The 15,401-nt window shown below is 36.1% G+C and overlaps 1 protein-coding gene across 1 annotated transcript in view; it reads left to right on the top strand.

Annotated features, from left to right (window-relative positions):
- Window positions 1-2,171: 2,171 nt before the first annotated feature.
- LOC141426340 (sodium/potassium-transporting ATPase subunit beta-2-like) overlaps window positions 2,172-15,401 on the top strand; it is a 19,643-nt gene continuing 6,413 nt past the window's right edge. The window contains exons 1-2 of the mRNA XM_074085189.1: window positions 2,172-2,344; window positions 15,112-15,240. Coding sequence (XP_073941290.1) covers window positions 2,209-2,344; window positions 15,112-15,240 — 265 coding nt within the window. The 5' untranslated portion in view covers window positions 2,172-2,208. The remainder of the gene's footprint in view (window positions 2,345-15,111; window positions 15,241-15,401) is intronic.

Below are 15,401 nucleotides of genomic sequence, written 5' to 3'. Positions count from 1 at the left end.
CAAAGTCTACTCTCTTATTGTACTTATACGTCAACAGCCCCGCCTACTTTGCTGTCATCCCCTGAATAAACTGTCGCTTAAGACGTTTTTAAAACATGTAAAAAGCTTTTAGCTCCACAGCAACAAGCAAATTAATCACTTAGCGTGAGTGACACTAGAAAATTATACTCATACCTACTGAAAAGAAAAACACCCTATATTCTGAAGTAGGTACAGTCAAGTGCAAAAATAGGTATCTATTAGAATCACTCAAAAATATGTTACTGTGACCTTATTGCGTCGGAATAAGAGCCTGTGGTACATATTTTTGAAACTTCTGTCTGTGGCATCGTAGCTCTCAAACCGATGGACCGAATTCGATGTTATTTTGCTCCCGTGAAAACGAATTTCCTTTCGGGGTGGTGGATCTAAGCTAAATAAAAATCGGTTCAGCCATTTTTGAGATATTGAACTTAAAAATATAAGTTTTTCTACTTTTTTAACTTGGTTTAGGTTATTTATTATTATTGTCAGCGCTTTATAGAGCTACTGGCTTTTGCCCGCGGCTTCGCCTTCGGTTGTCACGCTCTGTTCCCTCGGGAACTGTGCATTCTTCCGGGATAAAAGTAGCTTACATCACTCTCTGGCCCATTAAGTATCTCTATGCCAAAAATCACGTCGATCCGTCGCTCCGTTTCGACGTGAAAAACGGCCAACATAGAAACACACACACTTTTGCATTTATAATATATTAGTATGACTTTAGAGCTTGGCCAAGCTTGCTTCCATGTGTTTACTGTATAGAACAAATAGGTACTCATAAAACTAAAAAAATACTTTGCTCACCCGCAACCTTATAATAGACACGTTTAGATAGAAATGTATGTTTATGCAGTTCCTCCACCACCACGCTGTAAGGAACACACACAAATCACACAAAGCAATCTGTCACCACCATCACACTACACTGACGCGTTTCGAATTCAACTAGAGCTCATCTTCTGAGCAACACAATACCATAAAAATATCTTGCAATAACGTAGCTATCATAAGGTCGCGGGTGAGCAAAGTAATTATTTTAGTTCATTGGAATGGACCTCCGCAAAGTAACGCCTGATTCAATAAATGCACACATAGATCGACAATGTGTCATCCGTTAATAAAGAGATCCTTGTCGCGAACCCTGACCGCGGGCAAGCCCTTCTGGCAGCGAGGCTGCAAGCAAGGCGGCGCTAATTGGAAAGCCAGGGCGGGCGGGCGCCAGTCGCGGGCGGTTCTGGGCGGTTCGGCAAAGAGTAGCTAACAGAGAGGCGAAGCCTATGTGATAGATAGAGAGACAGTGAGCAATCACTTTCAAATATCCCTTGACACGAATAGACCAAGTCCCGAATCAAGCAAAGTTTGTACTATGGATTCCAAGGCATCGGATAAATATACTTATTAGATAAATATATACTTAAATACATATTAAACATCCAAGACCCATGAACAAAGATTCGTATTATTCATACAAACATCTGCCCCGGCCGGAGTTCGAATCCGGGAGTCTAACCACTTGGCCATCCGGTCGTCAAATGAATGTCTGCATGTATGTATATTACTGTGTGTAAAACACGTAAATAAACAGATTGCTGTGAGAGAAACAGATGTACAAAGGCGAGCTTATTACATAAATTGATCTCTCCAGTTAACTTTCGAACGATTGACAGGAGAACATGAAACAAGAGTAGACAAGTCAAGCATCAGTATTTTATGTTTGTGATTTAATAGGACGGGTCTGAAGTGCGATAACTTTGAATTATCATGTTTATTGTCATAATGAAATTTCGTCGTAAAAGTTATTATTTTGAAACTCAAAACAAAGTAGGTTTTTATTACCTATAAAATGTGTAGACATATATTTTTTCCGATTGGTTTACATAATATATAATTGAGAAGTTGCATCTTAAGCAAATTCAGTTACTTGACTTTTTATATAAATAAACACTATTGAAAAGAAAAACATCTCAAAAACTAGGTTTGCACATTCCTTTTTTTTGTTTTATTATAAACAGTTAAAATCTACATCATGTTTACTTACATTAAAAAACTATCGAGTCTGAATAATAATTACTTTTATCCTCCCAGAGGCAACGCGCTTATAGGGAAAACCTTCGCGGCCACCAACATTACCGTCTGTAGGCAACCACAGTAGAGTACTGCCCAGTCAGTCCGCGGCCGCTCGTCAGGATGGGCGCAGAGAAGCACAACGGCGTTGCCAACTACTGCCGACGGCCGGTGCACCGACCCTTCCTGCAGAGGATACAGTACGCGATATGGAATCCCGAGGAGAGGACGTTCCTCGGGCGGACCCCGAAGCGATGGGGTTGGTACCCTTTTGTAGTTGCTTTTTTTTTGGAGAAGTGTAGTGACATTGGTCCTAATAAATTGACATTTTTAAACGCAAAAAATATCAAAAAAGAGTTTAATAATGACTAACTGTTTCCTGAAACGTCGGTTGGCGAGGAACTCTTTTATTTTCCGGGATAAAAACTATCCTACCTATTTACGTCTTTCTTCGGGTCTCATTATCTCAGTGTCTCATCAAAATCGGTTCTGCGGTTAAAGCTTGAGGTAACAGACAGAAAGAGTTACTTTCGCATTTCTAATAGTAAGGAGAGACGTTTTAAGCTTCCGCGATTTCCACTCATATATCTATATCTAAATAAAAATGAATCGCCGAAATGTATGTACGCGCATAACTTCCGAACGACTGCACCAAATTAGTTTTTTTTTCTATATTCGTTATAAACACCCGAAACTTAATAAGTTAGGACTTAAGTGTGCGATTGATTCAAAATAATTACTTTTTAAACTGCGATAGATGATTTTTAGTATTTTAAATAAAATATCAATGATTTATTCCCATCATCTTACTTGTAATAAACTTTGGCTATCTCTAGAAGCTTAGAAACTTCAGATACAGTCAGCAGCAGAATTAGATGAGCGGTTGCGGTGGTCAAAATGATTTTAAACACTGTGTTAAATATTACCTTGGTTGAAGAGTCGTGTGTAGATCAATTTAAGCACCGTAACCCCTCATCCATTTAATGCTCTCTAGGCTCTATCTTACTTACATTTGGTTACGAAAGGTGCCAATGAGTTCCCATCATCATCATCATCATAACCATAAGACGTCCTCTGTTGGACAAAGGCCTCCCCCAGTACAATGAATGCATGACTAATGGTGATAGTTAGTACAATGCAAATCCTAAAATTACGTATTTATTTCCTTCGGTACTTCCTGCCACGTATAGTAAAGTGGTGGAATCAATTTCCATTAGCAGTGTTTCTAGACAACTGCGACATCAGGGCTTCCGAGAAAAGGGCTTATACTTTCTTATAATTCAAATTATTAATAATAAACTTGACTCCCCGTACCTTAATAATTTAAGTTATACAGTACCTCGCCCCAGTCCTCGGCATGTTAATAGTCTGTTTCATGTGTCCGTTATGAGCATTTCTAAAAAAGTTTGTACATTTGTCGTTTGTCATTGTCCTCTGCCGATTTATTGCTTTCTTAAATCACGAGGCCACTGCATATTTTATTTGAACTATTAAACATAAAATTCGTTTCATTATCTTAACTAACAATTAACTGTCTTAAATACATATGTATTTGATTATTTAAAAATCATATTTTTAAAATAATCGTCCAGTACAATTTGTATGAAAAGTTAAATGTCCCATTGTAAATTTCGAACCTTAAATATCGTTTTTTTTAATCAGTTTTAAGGTCTCGATTCAGTGGTCTATTTTATTACCTTCTTATAGTTTCAAGCAATCATTTTCTACATGTTTTTCATATGATTGTCTAAGAAATATATTTAAAAATTAAAAATTAAAGTTTGTCCTACAAAAAGTTCCAATTTTGATTCCAGTTTTTGTTACCGCATTTTCGTCCTTAAAAGGTATTTCTACAAAATTTAGTAGATTCTTCATAGGAAGCTGGCAACACTAGCATCATGTTGCCATCATTAAACAGTAACCGTCACATTTCAAAAATCGAACTGCTGGTTGAAACAAGTGCGTGGTTGGTCATAACTGAAATAAAAGTCCACTTTTGTTACTGGAAAACCTGGGTAAGTTTTGATATTTTATTACTTTGACATGAATTATATTTATTAACACTTTATCAAGATTTGTATGCTTAAATTCTTTGCTCAAATTGTACGTTATATTTGCTTTGACGAATTTTTAAATGTGTCGAGGTACCATATCGTTACTTCCTTTTTTGTTACTTTTGAATGGTAGCGTATGGCTAGGAAATGGGAGTAACAAAAAAGGATCCCTAAGGCAGTGTGTAGACTATTAAATTTGAGAATGTCTTTTGTTTATTTATATGAGAGGTCATCATCATCATTGTACATCTATTTCTCTTGTTAACTGTTAATTTCATGTTTTTATGTACAATATTAAAGACTTTACATACATACGTCAAAAGTTAATATTTTTAAATGTTTTTTCTGCGATCTCTTTATAATAAGAAGGTATGAAAAAATAATATAACACAACATTTTGTATCAACATTTTGATTTTACCCTGTATTATATGATTTAATTACATAATAATTGTTTTTATTTAATATGAAGAAAAACTATTTTTGTGTGTTTATTTATAATATAATTAAATTATTAAATTCGACTAATGCATACTGTGCCTTAGAGTTCCTAATTTGTTACCAATGTTCCTATTATTGTTACTGTCCCGTAAAAAAATACGAAGTTTTTGATATTTTTTGTTTATATTTTGTTAAAATATCATATATTTTAATATTTCAGATGAATATTTATCAATTTAATAATGATAATTTCCAAATAATATTAATGGAACTTTAGAAATGTGCATTATATTGTAACTTTTCAGGGTACGTTTGACCAAATGGTAACGTAAAGGAGTAATTATCTTCATTATTTTTGTAATGACCTTAAAAGAGTAAGAATTAGCATTAAAACGTCAACAATGTTATAAGTGCTACCTTATTTCTTCAATAAAAGCAACTAAATAATGTGTGTGGTTTTTATTATACTTAATTGAATCTTAGTCACAAAATAGGAATTATCGACTGCCTCGCCTCAGTTGATTAAACTTTACAGCTTATTTTATAGTTACAATCTCTAAGAAATATATTATTTAGAATCTTTAAGAACTAGGTAATAATATGCAATTAAAATAATATACAAAATTATTAATTTCAAATTAGCCTATGCTTTCCGCAAAATGTACAAACTTTTTTAGAAATGCTCTTATACGTCCTAAATATGTTAGAAATTCTTTTGTTAATAGAGTTTGCAAAATGTATAATTCCAGTTTTTCTGAAGTTGATATATTTAACACCATGTCTCCACACGGCACACGTTTCACGTCCCTATTGTTAGTTATTATATACGTTACACATTCACTGTTCATGTAAGTTTTCTGCCTATACCTATAGGTAGGTATCCATAGTCTTATAAAGTAATGTCACGTTTTCAAATTATTACTTTACCTACTTTATTAGTTATTAATTATTCCTAAGGTTAGTAATTATGTAATAATAACCGTGGTAACTTTACTGGTTGGTGTATAATCAGAGATTTCATTGTAATTAGCCGTAAAACCGTTTGTACCCAAAAAAACATTAAAACATTAAAAGGCCGGCTTACTAACGAAATATATGGCGGGCCAAGTTGTTGCATTTTTGGCTGTTACTGCAATAAAAATGTTGATAATGTATTGTCTGAAACACTAATATGGCCATTGCCAATGAGAATGACATTTTGTAACAATACGAAATCATCTCTTGATTTTTGTTTGATGGTCGCGGGCCGGATTTCAAGCCTTCGCAAGCCGGAGATGGCCCGCGGGCCGCAGTTATCCCATCCCTGGTGTTAACAGACCAATGATTCTTCTTGAGTTGTTAGTGCTCATGGGCGGTGTGTTAATCAGATGAACCGCATGCTCGTTTGCCGGCCTCTCATATGGCGAGTAGCCATTATTTTATTCAGTTGGTTTCTTTTGCCGAGCTGTAAGTGTTTAGACACAAAATATTTTTTTTTTGCATTTTTTTCATCGCAATGTGATGAAAATCATTGTGTGTATCACGGGCCGTAAGGGGATTACAAACTCGAGTCATTAAAAGCCCTCCGCCTCCGGCGTCGGGCTACTTATAGACACTCGGTAGTAATCCCCTTCTTACGCCCCTTAATGCACAATGTACTATAAAAATAGAAAAACTGGTCCACATTAGCAGTAAATTTTATTTTATATTTACTCAGTTTATTTTATTTTTATGCAGGTTTAGGTTATTGTTGTATAAACCCATCCCAGTGAGTAATACTCATAACAACGACCACCAGTTGATTCCAAAGCATTGGTTCCGAGCCTAGCGCGTCGAGCTTTGAGAGCAATATATTATTGCAATCATTTATCAGGAGACCCACTTGCTCGTTTGCCATCCAGTCAAATAAAAAAAGTAAAACACATTGTATGATACCAAAGTTACGCGACCGAAAATACGCGACTCGCAACTCAAATTATTACGCGTCTGGTCTCACCCTAAACCTTGCTTGTTGCTACGGGCGTATCGCTAAACGACTCCACGTAAAACGTGCTTGATTGCATTGCATGGGATTGCCATGAATCACGCATGAAAGGGAGTTATTTTAGACTTCATCCAGATCATAACCGAGTGAAGGATTGGCCTTAGTGCCGAAAGCTCTGAAACAACATTCAAAGTGCTAGAAATAGCTGATCGATGGAGTCAGTGATGAAGATACATTATTTATAATGTAGGTACGAGTAGAGCAAACAATCTGTTTCCGTCTTTCTTTTTAAAAAAAATTGTAAAATGTCACGAATACATGTTTATCTTTTAAGGGTTCCGTAGCTAATACGGCAAAAACGGAACCCTTATAGTTTCGCCATGTCTGTTCTGTCTCTCCGTCCGCGGCTTTGCTCAGGGACTATCAATGCTAGAAAGCTGTAATTTTGCACGAATATATAATATGTAAACTATGCCGACAAAGTGGGAAAATAAAATATAAAAAAATGTTTTTTAGAGTACTTACCTGCCATAGACGTAAAATGGGGGGATTTTTCGATTCAGTGATTTGTTTGCAAAGTATTCAACTTTAAAGTGCAAATTTTCATTCCCCCCCTCTAAAATCTAAACCGGTGGGTGGAAAAATTTGAAAAAATTCAGGATGGTAGAAGTATATCAAACTTACAAGGAAAACTATAACGATTAAGTTTTCTTGAAAATTATTAGTAGTTAAAGAGTAAATAGCAGCCCAAGGTATAAAATATACCTAAACTTGGAATATTCCGTACAAAATACGAAGTCCTTAGAAAAATATTACTTAATTTTTTCGTAATGGCTACGGAACCCTATTTCGGGCGTGTCCGACACGCTCTTGGCCGGTTTTTATTTTAAAAAATACCTACGAGTTTTGATCAAAGGTAATATATATATATAGGTAAATTATATAACTAGGTTTTACTTTGTATGTTCCATTAAACGGAGGCCTACTAGGCTGTGTTTCCACCAGAGATGTGCTAAGATGCGTTGCGAGGATTGTTTTCATGAACCAATAGATAGGCTCATTTACCGTCCACGCACAACACATCTCTAGTGGTAACAGCTGAGCGAAGCGAGGCTAGGTAAATGAAGCCTTTCTATTGTTAACCGACTTCAAAAAAGGAGGTTATCAATTCGGTTGTATTTTTTTTGTAATGTTTGTTACCTCAGAACTCTGTCATTTATGAACCGATTTAGATTCAAAAGCTTGAAAATCTTTGCATAAATAAAAATAAATAAATATCACGGGACAATTCACACCAATTAACCTAGTCGCAAAGTAAGCTTAGCAAAGCTTGTGTTAAGGGTACTAAGCAACGGATAAATATAATTATATAGATAGATACATACTTAAATACATATTAAACACCCAAGACCACTACTACATATACACTATACTACATATACATATACTATTTACTTACATAGAACTACCCTAAACTTAAAATACTTACACAAAATAAAATAAAAATAAAACCTAAAACTAAAACTTAAAAAGCTCCTTTAACAGTCAATTTTTTTTTATGTCTTTCGTCCAATTCGCTCTTTGCCTGTTTTTTTCTAAAGTTAATTGGAGTTCCTCAAGAGCCAAGAGATATTGAGACTTGTCTCTTCGAAGGACCATTCCATGTAAAAAAACTCATAGAAGCACGCCACCTATCAATATTATGTCCAAATGCTATTTCACCATTAGTTTCGAGTATGTATTGCGTCATGTAATAAACTTTACGTCTTCCACAAATAGTGCCGGCCTCGGGTTTCATGTTAACAAATAGGTATAACTGCAAAATGTAATAGGAAAGCTTCCTTCCTCCTATATTTTGCCTTTTGACAATTTTTAACATTACTTACTTACTTAGCCGGCTCAGCGACCCAAAAGACTCCGCCAATGAGGGCTATCGCGTATGAATTCACCACTAGAGGCGCTAGTGTAGGCGTGATATCTCCGAAATGTCAAATCTCATAGTTGTTGGGTGAGCTACGCGGGTTTATTATAATTTAGAATAATATTGTGAATATTTGCAATATCTGAAATTAATTATGGCAAAAATGCGTTCCGGGGCAAATGAATGTCTGTGTTTTGAGACAGTTTTGTCTTTCGGAAACCTTTATCCTCCCCTTTTTCCGAACAAAACGGGGATTATGCAACACTGTGGCATGCTCGATATTTTTATGGTAAGGTTTTAGGGTGTATTAAATATGATTTTAATCTAAACTTTGTTTTCACGCCCGTAATAACAGACTTTGAAAGCCATATATAAAAACCTCACGCAACAGTGCGCCATCTAGTGAGACAAAAAACGATAGCCCTCATTGTTCCTATCCTGTACAACAAGGCGCCAGTCTGCCACCTGCATGTCGCACAGGTCTTTTTGGACTTCATCCAACCAGCGATACCTAGGCCTTCCGATTGGCCGTCTTCCAGTCGGTTGTTCTAGGTATGCTCGTATTGGCCGCATGATGATTTCTCCCATTCTCTCATATTTAAGGCCGAGCCAACGATAGCCTCTAACTTGCTCTCATGCCTATTTAATGTTGGGCTTGACCGATTTTTATGTTTTTTATTTGTGTTTCTTGATTTAGGAGTACTATCTCAACTTCCGCATAAGTAAGCAAAATTTCTGACATTGTCGTATCAGATATTTATGCACGCTTGTTGTGTCAGATATTGGTGCTGGTGAGGTGACTGTACCTACATAAATGTACGTATTCGAAATGAGATTGTACTGTTACTAATTAAAATAGGGCAGTGGATTTAGGACTGGGCGTGGGAAATAGGCATTCAGACTTTAATTAAGGTTGCTCGTATTGTATCTAGGTTAGCATGTATCGAAGTGTTCGTGTGGGACTGGAGTGAAATGACTTCGAATTACAGTCACGAAATTGGCGTTTATCAGGCAACTAGACGGCGATTCTGAGTTGTGAGTAATTTTACGTATGTTCGTGTAATACCGGGTGTAGGGTTACCATGTCTCAGGATTTGTGCTGAGATCTCAGGATTTTGAGTCTCTTCTCAGGATTCCGGCCGGATTTTGGAAATCTGGGGAAATCTCAGGATTTTAAGAATTCTCAATTAAATAGAAGATTTTTTACATCTTTATATTAAAAAGTAGCAGTCAAAATATAATCTTTTTTATAGCTAATAGAGACTAACTAAAAAAAATCTACTTTGGTTAATTGTACAAATAAAATCAACCGTGATCACAATAATGTCAATACTTAAAATAATAATTGACTTTTTCAATTGAGTTTGAGAAAAAAATCTGGTACTGCGACAATTCTCAGGATTTTTTGACGGAAATCCGGCTTTTCTCCGGACATTTGAATTTTTATTCTGGTAACCCTAAGGGTTAACAGGAGAAAATAATTAAAAAATAGAGGTACACCGTACTCGCTAAACTGAAATACATTAAGTAGTACAGTTGAGGAAACTGAATCACGTCACGTAGCAGGGTGGAACCTTTGTACTACTATTGTCATGGTGACATCCCACACATTTAAAAATGCGAAATTGACTATACTCGATTTTACAGCGAGTGCGTGCTGCCTCACTGTAAAGTCTATTCGAAAAAAGCAATTTTTGATGTTTGTAGGGTGACAGGCGACATCAATGAGGGCTATCGTTTTTTGTCTCACTAGATGGCGCACTGTTGCGTGAGGTTTTTAAGCATGGCTTTCAAAGTCTGTTATTACGGGCGTGAAAACAAAGTTTAGATTAAAATCATATTTAATACACCTTAAAACCGTACCATAAAAATATCGAGCATGCCACAGTGTTGCATAGTCCCCGTTTTGTTCGGAAAAAAGGGAGGACAAAGGTTTTCGAAAGACAAAACTGTCTCAAAACATAGACATTCATTGCCCTGGAACGCATATTTTCCATAATTAATTTCAGACATTGCAAAATATTCTAATTTTTTTTAAATAATAAATAAACCCGCGTAGCTCTTCCAAAAACTATGAGATTTGAAATTTCGGAGACCTCACGCTACACTAGCGCCTCTAGTGGCGAATTCATACGCGATAGCCCTCATTGGGCCCTATTTAATTTTTATGACAGGGAAAATCTATAAATCTCGTCTGAGAGGCAGCTTGTGCCCAGCAGTAGGACGTATATCAATCAATCAATCAATCATTTGTTTGCTAAAAGTAGGTAGTATTATATACAGGTATTATTTATTTATTTATTAAAAATGATCCTTAGGACATCAGCATTGGCCAAGGCATCTAACAGGATAACAATACCTTAACAATAACATTAAATAGTACAATAAGCTAAGAATGATACACATAATATTAATTAAAAAATAAATTAAATTAAATTAAAAATGTCAATTAAATAATAACTAAGCTAAGCAAAACCAATGTCAAAAATAAGATTATCCATTAGCAAATTACACTTAAATTATAATTATTATTATTATTTTAATAAAAGCTGATTATTGATTGACTCTAGCAAATAAATCGGCGTCGTATCATATGGGCCGAAATGTGTAAAATCCAGGAATTTAAATTCAACTGCCAAACCTTTACGTTTACTAAAACAAATCCGTGAGCAGAGGTAGGTTAGTGAATAGGTAAATAAAAAGATTTCGGAATAAACTAACACCCAGAGTTATGATTTATATTATACACTCAGTTTCGTATGGCTACGCTACATTTGTTTACTTTTATGAAAATATCCGCTCAGCCGTTTAAAATATTATTTATGTAGCGTACAGTTTTATAATTTTACTTCAGTTACTGTGTAGTGATAAATTCGAGATGAGTAAGTCCACGTTTCTTAATTGATATTTGACTAAATGTGTCTACGTAAGTACCTAGCATGAATATTTTCGTTATGCTATCTGAGATAGATCATACAGAAGGACCAAGGTCTTAATGTATGGCTGTGAATCCCGGACACTGACACTGAACGAAGAAAACAAGCTACTGTTGTCGAAAAGACAAACCGTAAGATTCTGGGGCCAGTTCAGAGGGTAAACGGCAGCTGGAGAAGTCGTAAGAACTGGGAGCTGAAAGATATGGTGCCTGATACTAATATTATGGGAGAAATTAAGTTCGCAAGACTCGGATGGTTAAGACACCTTGAGAGTATGTCATCAGAAAGGGCAGTTAAGAGAGGGCCAAAATTACAGTTTTCTGTTAGGTGGCAAATGTTAACTACTTGTCCAACGAACGACTGTCTACATTCACATGGTAGCACGGTTCGTCTTTAGTAACCTATGCCTAATTACCAATAACGCATTAAAACAAGGTAATTTTTTAAAATTCCCCGTACCTACTAAAACAATTTTTTCCCCTATTTATAACATTAGTATACACTGTATCTTAAAATGTATTCCGAATATTTTAGCAGCTGGTTACCTTACCAGCTGCTAGTTGCTAGTTCGACAAAAAAAAACGAGTTTGAAAGTGATATTAGAAAAGCAACTTAAAGTCCAAAAGCTCCCAGAGTTGTTATTTCAAAGTTTAATATCTCAAAAACGACAGAACTGATTTTAAAAAACATTATTCGGCTAAGTAATGGTTAGTTAAAATAAGAATCGACAAAACAAGAGTTATGAAAATTATCATTTAGGAAATATGAAAATTCGCAAAATAATAATAATGAATAATGAAATTATACAAATTGACTTTAGACAAACAATTCATTATAGTAAAGGTTGTCTTACAAACTGAAATTAGGCAAACAATGTTTAGACAAGTCAAGGGTATACCATCCTACTCTTCACATTTAAACCGCTGAATCGATTTAGATGAAATTCGGTAAGTAGGTATACAAATAGTTTGAGTCGCGGGGAAGGGGAAAGGATAGTTTTTATCCCGGAAAATTGCACAGCTCCGCGGAATAGCGACCAACGAATTCTACGCGAATAGAGTCGTGCTCGTGTGCAACAGCTAGTAGATACTATAGATAGAAAGAAAGAAAATAATTTATGTATATCAGCAATGACACATTACACAGGGGAAAAATAAAAATAAGAAGTGTTGCCGCTATAAAAAGGTCCCGGCTCAGCATATCGCTGGTTAAAAACCAGCACTGGTCTTCCGCCGGGCCACAAAAGAGTGAAATTACGCAAAGTCACACAAAACAAATACAAAAATAGCTACGGGACTAAAATATAAGTTGGCTGTATAGCCCACATTGTCATGGCAACAGATAGAGACATATTTAATCTAGTAAAAGGTCTCTCCAACGGTAACTCTTAACTTATACGTATGGAGTAATAAACCGCACAGTAAACCGGTCAGAATCGATTGCCCCGGCACTGAAATAGCGCTCATGGTCTGTTTATTCTTCGACGTCAGTACTTCGACAAATGTAGGTGTATGTAGCAGCTACGGAGCTTCTTAAGACATTTCCGTCTGCATTTACGACAGCATTAGCAATAACAGTTATTAATGATCCATTGTTAATTATCGGGAGCTCGTTAAAGGTAATCACTAATCACGGTCAAAATCTCGCAACAAATTTATCATTGTAACTAGTGTCTGTCTGAACAGTTTCGGTTGCGGCGAATTTTGCAGTTTAATTGGAGTTGTTTCTTAGGTTTTTCTTTGTGTTTTTTTTATCTCATCTGATGTTAAGTGCAGATGAGGCCAAAGGTGTATCTCATTGGTTCAGTAACAGCCTATTCACTCTAGCCTCTTTCTCTCTCTCTCTCTCTCTCTCTTTCTTCTCTGTAGTCTTGTCTTATTTTTTCTTTTTTAGGGTTCCGGAGCCAAAATGGCAAAAACAGAACCCTTATAGTTTCGCCATGTCTGTCTGTCTGTCTGTCTGTGTCCGTCCATCCGCGGCTTTGCTCAGGGACTATCAATGCTAGAAAGCTGTAATTTTTCACGGATATATATGTAAACTAGGTAGACAAAATGGTACAATAAAAAATAAAAAATATTTTTTTTAGGGTACCTCCCATAGACGTAAAGTGGGGGTGATTTTTTTTTTCTCATCCAACCCTATAGTGTGGGGAATCGTTGGATAGGTATTTTAAAACCATTAGGGGTTTGCTAAGACGATTTTTCTTTTCAGTGATATGTTTGCGAAATATTCAACTTTAAAGTGCAAATTTTCATTAAAATCGAGCGTCCCCCCCCCTCTAAAATCTAAACCGGTGGGTGGAAAAACTTTGAAAAAATTCAGGTGCTGGTAACTATACCTACATATATCTACATAAATATGAGAAATCATGAGAACCGCGCTTTTTACACATATCTATCAATGACATACTAATGAAAAGTATAAACAACTTTTTGTCGTATTATTAGGGTACAAAAAGCCTTGTCCGTCGTTTAGCACAATGGTTGGCGACTCTAGTGATAATTTGTATAATGGATCACTGACGAGGTGCAGTTGTGTATATTAGCAATAAACAAACGTGGTCAAAAGTTGTAGCAAACTTGGATAGATAATAGATGCCTAAGTATTGTAGCGTAGCTAGGTAACCAAAGGCCCTGGGAAAAAAATAAGCTAGGGCCCCAACTAAACTATTTAAAATCGTTATCGTCGTGTACTCCAGATTTGTCATTTATAGTTTGTAAGTCAGAGTCCGAGGGGCCCCCTGAGCTAAGGGGCCCCGGGGCACTGCCCCGTCTAGCCCTCCGGTAGCTACGCCACTGCCTAAGTATATAATTATGTAGGGAAAGCCACATTTTTGATTTCGAGCGATGTAGCTGAGCGGTGTGATATTGATATTTGCATATTTTCTAGTATGAAAATACTGTTACTAAATCTAAAGAAACATTTAGTTATGGGCAACAAAAGAGTGAGTGTTAAGGTAGGCGTCCACTGATCCACATCGTACGCTTCGGACGTATCGGATTTGTTGCTTTGTATAGAAATGTGCGATGCTTACGATGCGGACAGGTGGACGCACTTATATGAGTTTCTGTACAAAGAATACTACGATCCGTTGCGTGTGATGCGTCCGATGCGTACGATACCGACAAGTGGACGTTTACCTTTAGTCGGAAACAGAGAGCGGAATTTTCGTGGCATTTTTTGACCTGTCATATGACTTCTCACTTATCGGCTCTACCTAAATGATGTCGATATATTAGACTTTAAATTAGATTGTCGTAAGCTTATCATGTTATATTGAGCGTTCTTTTTCCGCATACAAATGGATATTTGACTGTAAAAGAAGTAGTTTAAAATCGGAAAATATGAAAAAAAATCTATTTCTTTTATAGAGACATTAATGGAACACTTGTTAACATTACAACAGAAGAATTTTAATATGAAATTAAAAAAAAAACAGCACAAGTTATTAAATTGTTATCCATTCATTGTTCATTGCAAATGACTATCTCACATTTTCAACTGCTTAACAGTTAATTGGAAGAGATCGCTCTTTAACTTAAGGCCGCCTGTTGTTTACCTCTACTTTTAATCTTCTTTAGTACCTATGTTGTGTATATCGGAAGTCGATACGAGTAAGTGAGAAGTCACTATGACAGGTCAAAAAATGCAACGAAAATTCCGCTCTCTAGCAGAAATAATGGAAGCTACAATACAATCTGCTTTGTTCCAGGCGTGATCGGGCTGATCTACCTGGTGATGTACATCTGCATCATCATCTTCTTCTCCATCTGCATGTGCGGCCTGCTGGCCACCATGGACGAGCGCGTGCCTTACTTCCAGCTCGCTGACTCCATCATAGGTGAACTTCTAACTCTTGTATTAAGTGGGAGTTGTCCCAAGTTACTATAACGGCATACATGTCAAACCATAGCATCTGTCAAATCTCGCAGTGTACACGGATGTACACTGACCGCAATTCTTTAAGTAAAAGTAGGTTTTGAGTTAGAATAACGCCTCTCC

The sequence above is a fragment of the Choristoneura fumiferana genome, chromosome 3 (genome assembly GCF_025370935.1).
Source record: "Choristoneura fumiferana chromosome 3, NRCan_CFum_1, whole genome shotgun sequence".
NCBI classification, from domain to species: domain Eukaryota; kingdom Metazoa; phylum Arthropoda; class Insecta; order Lepidoptera; family Tortricidae; genus Choristoneura; species Choristoneura fumiferana.
The sequence above is the reverse complement of the archived record's forward strand: the minus strand, read 5'-3'. Positions and strand labels throughout refer to the sequence as shown.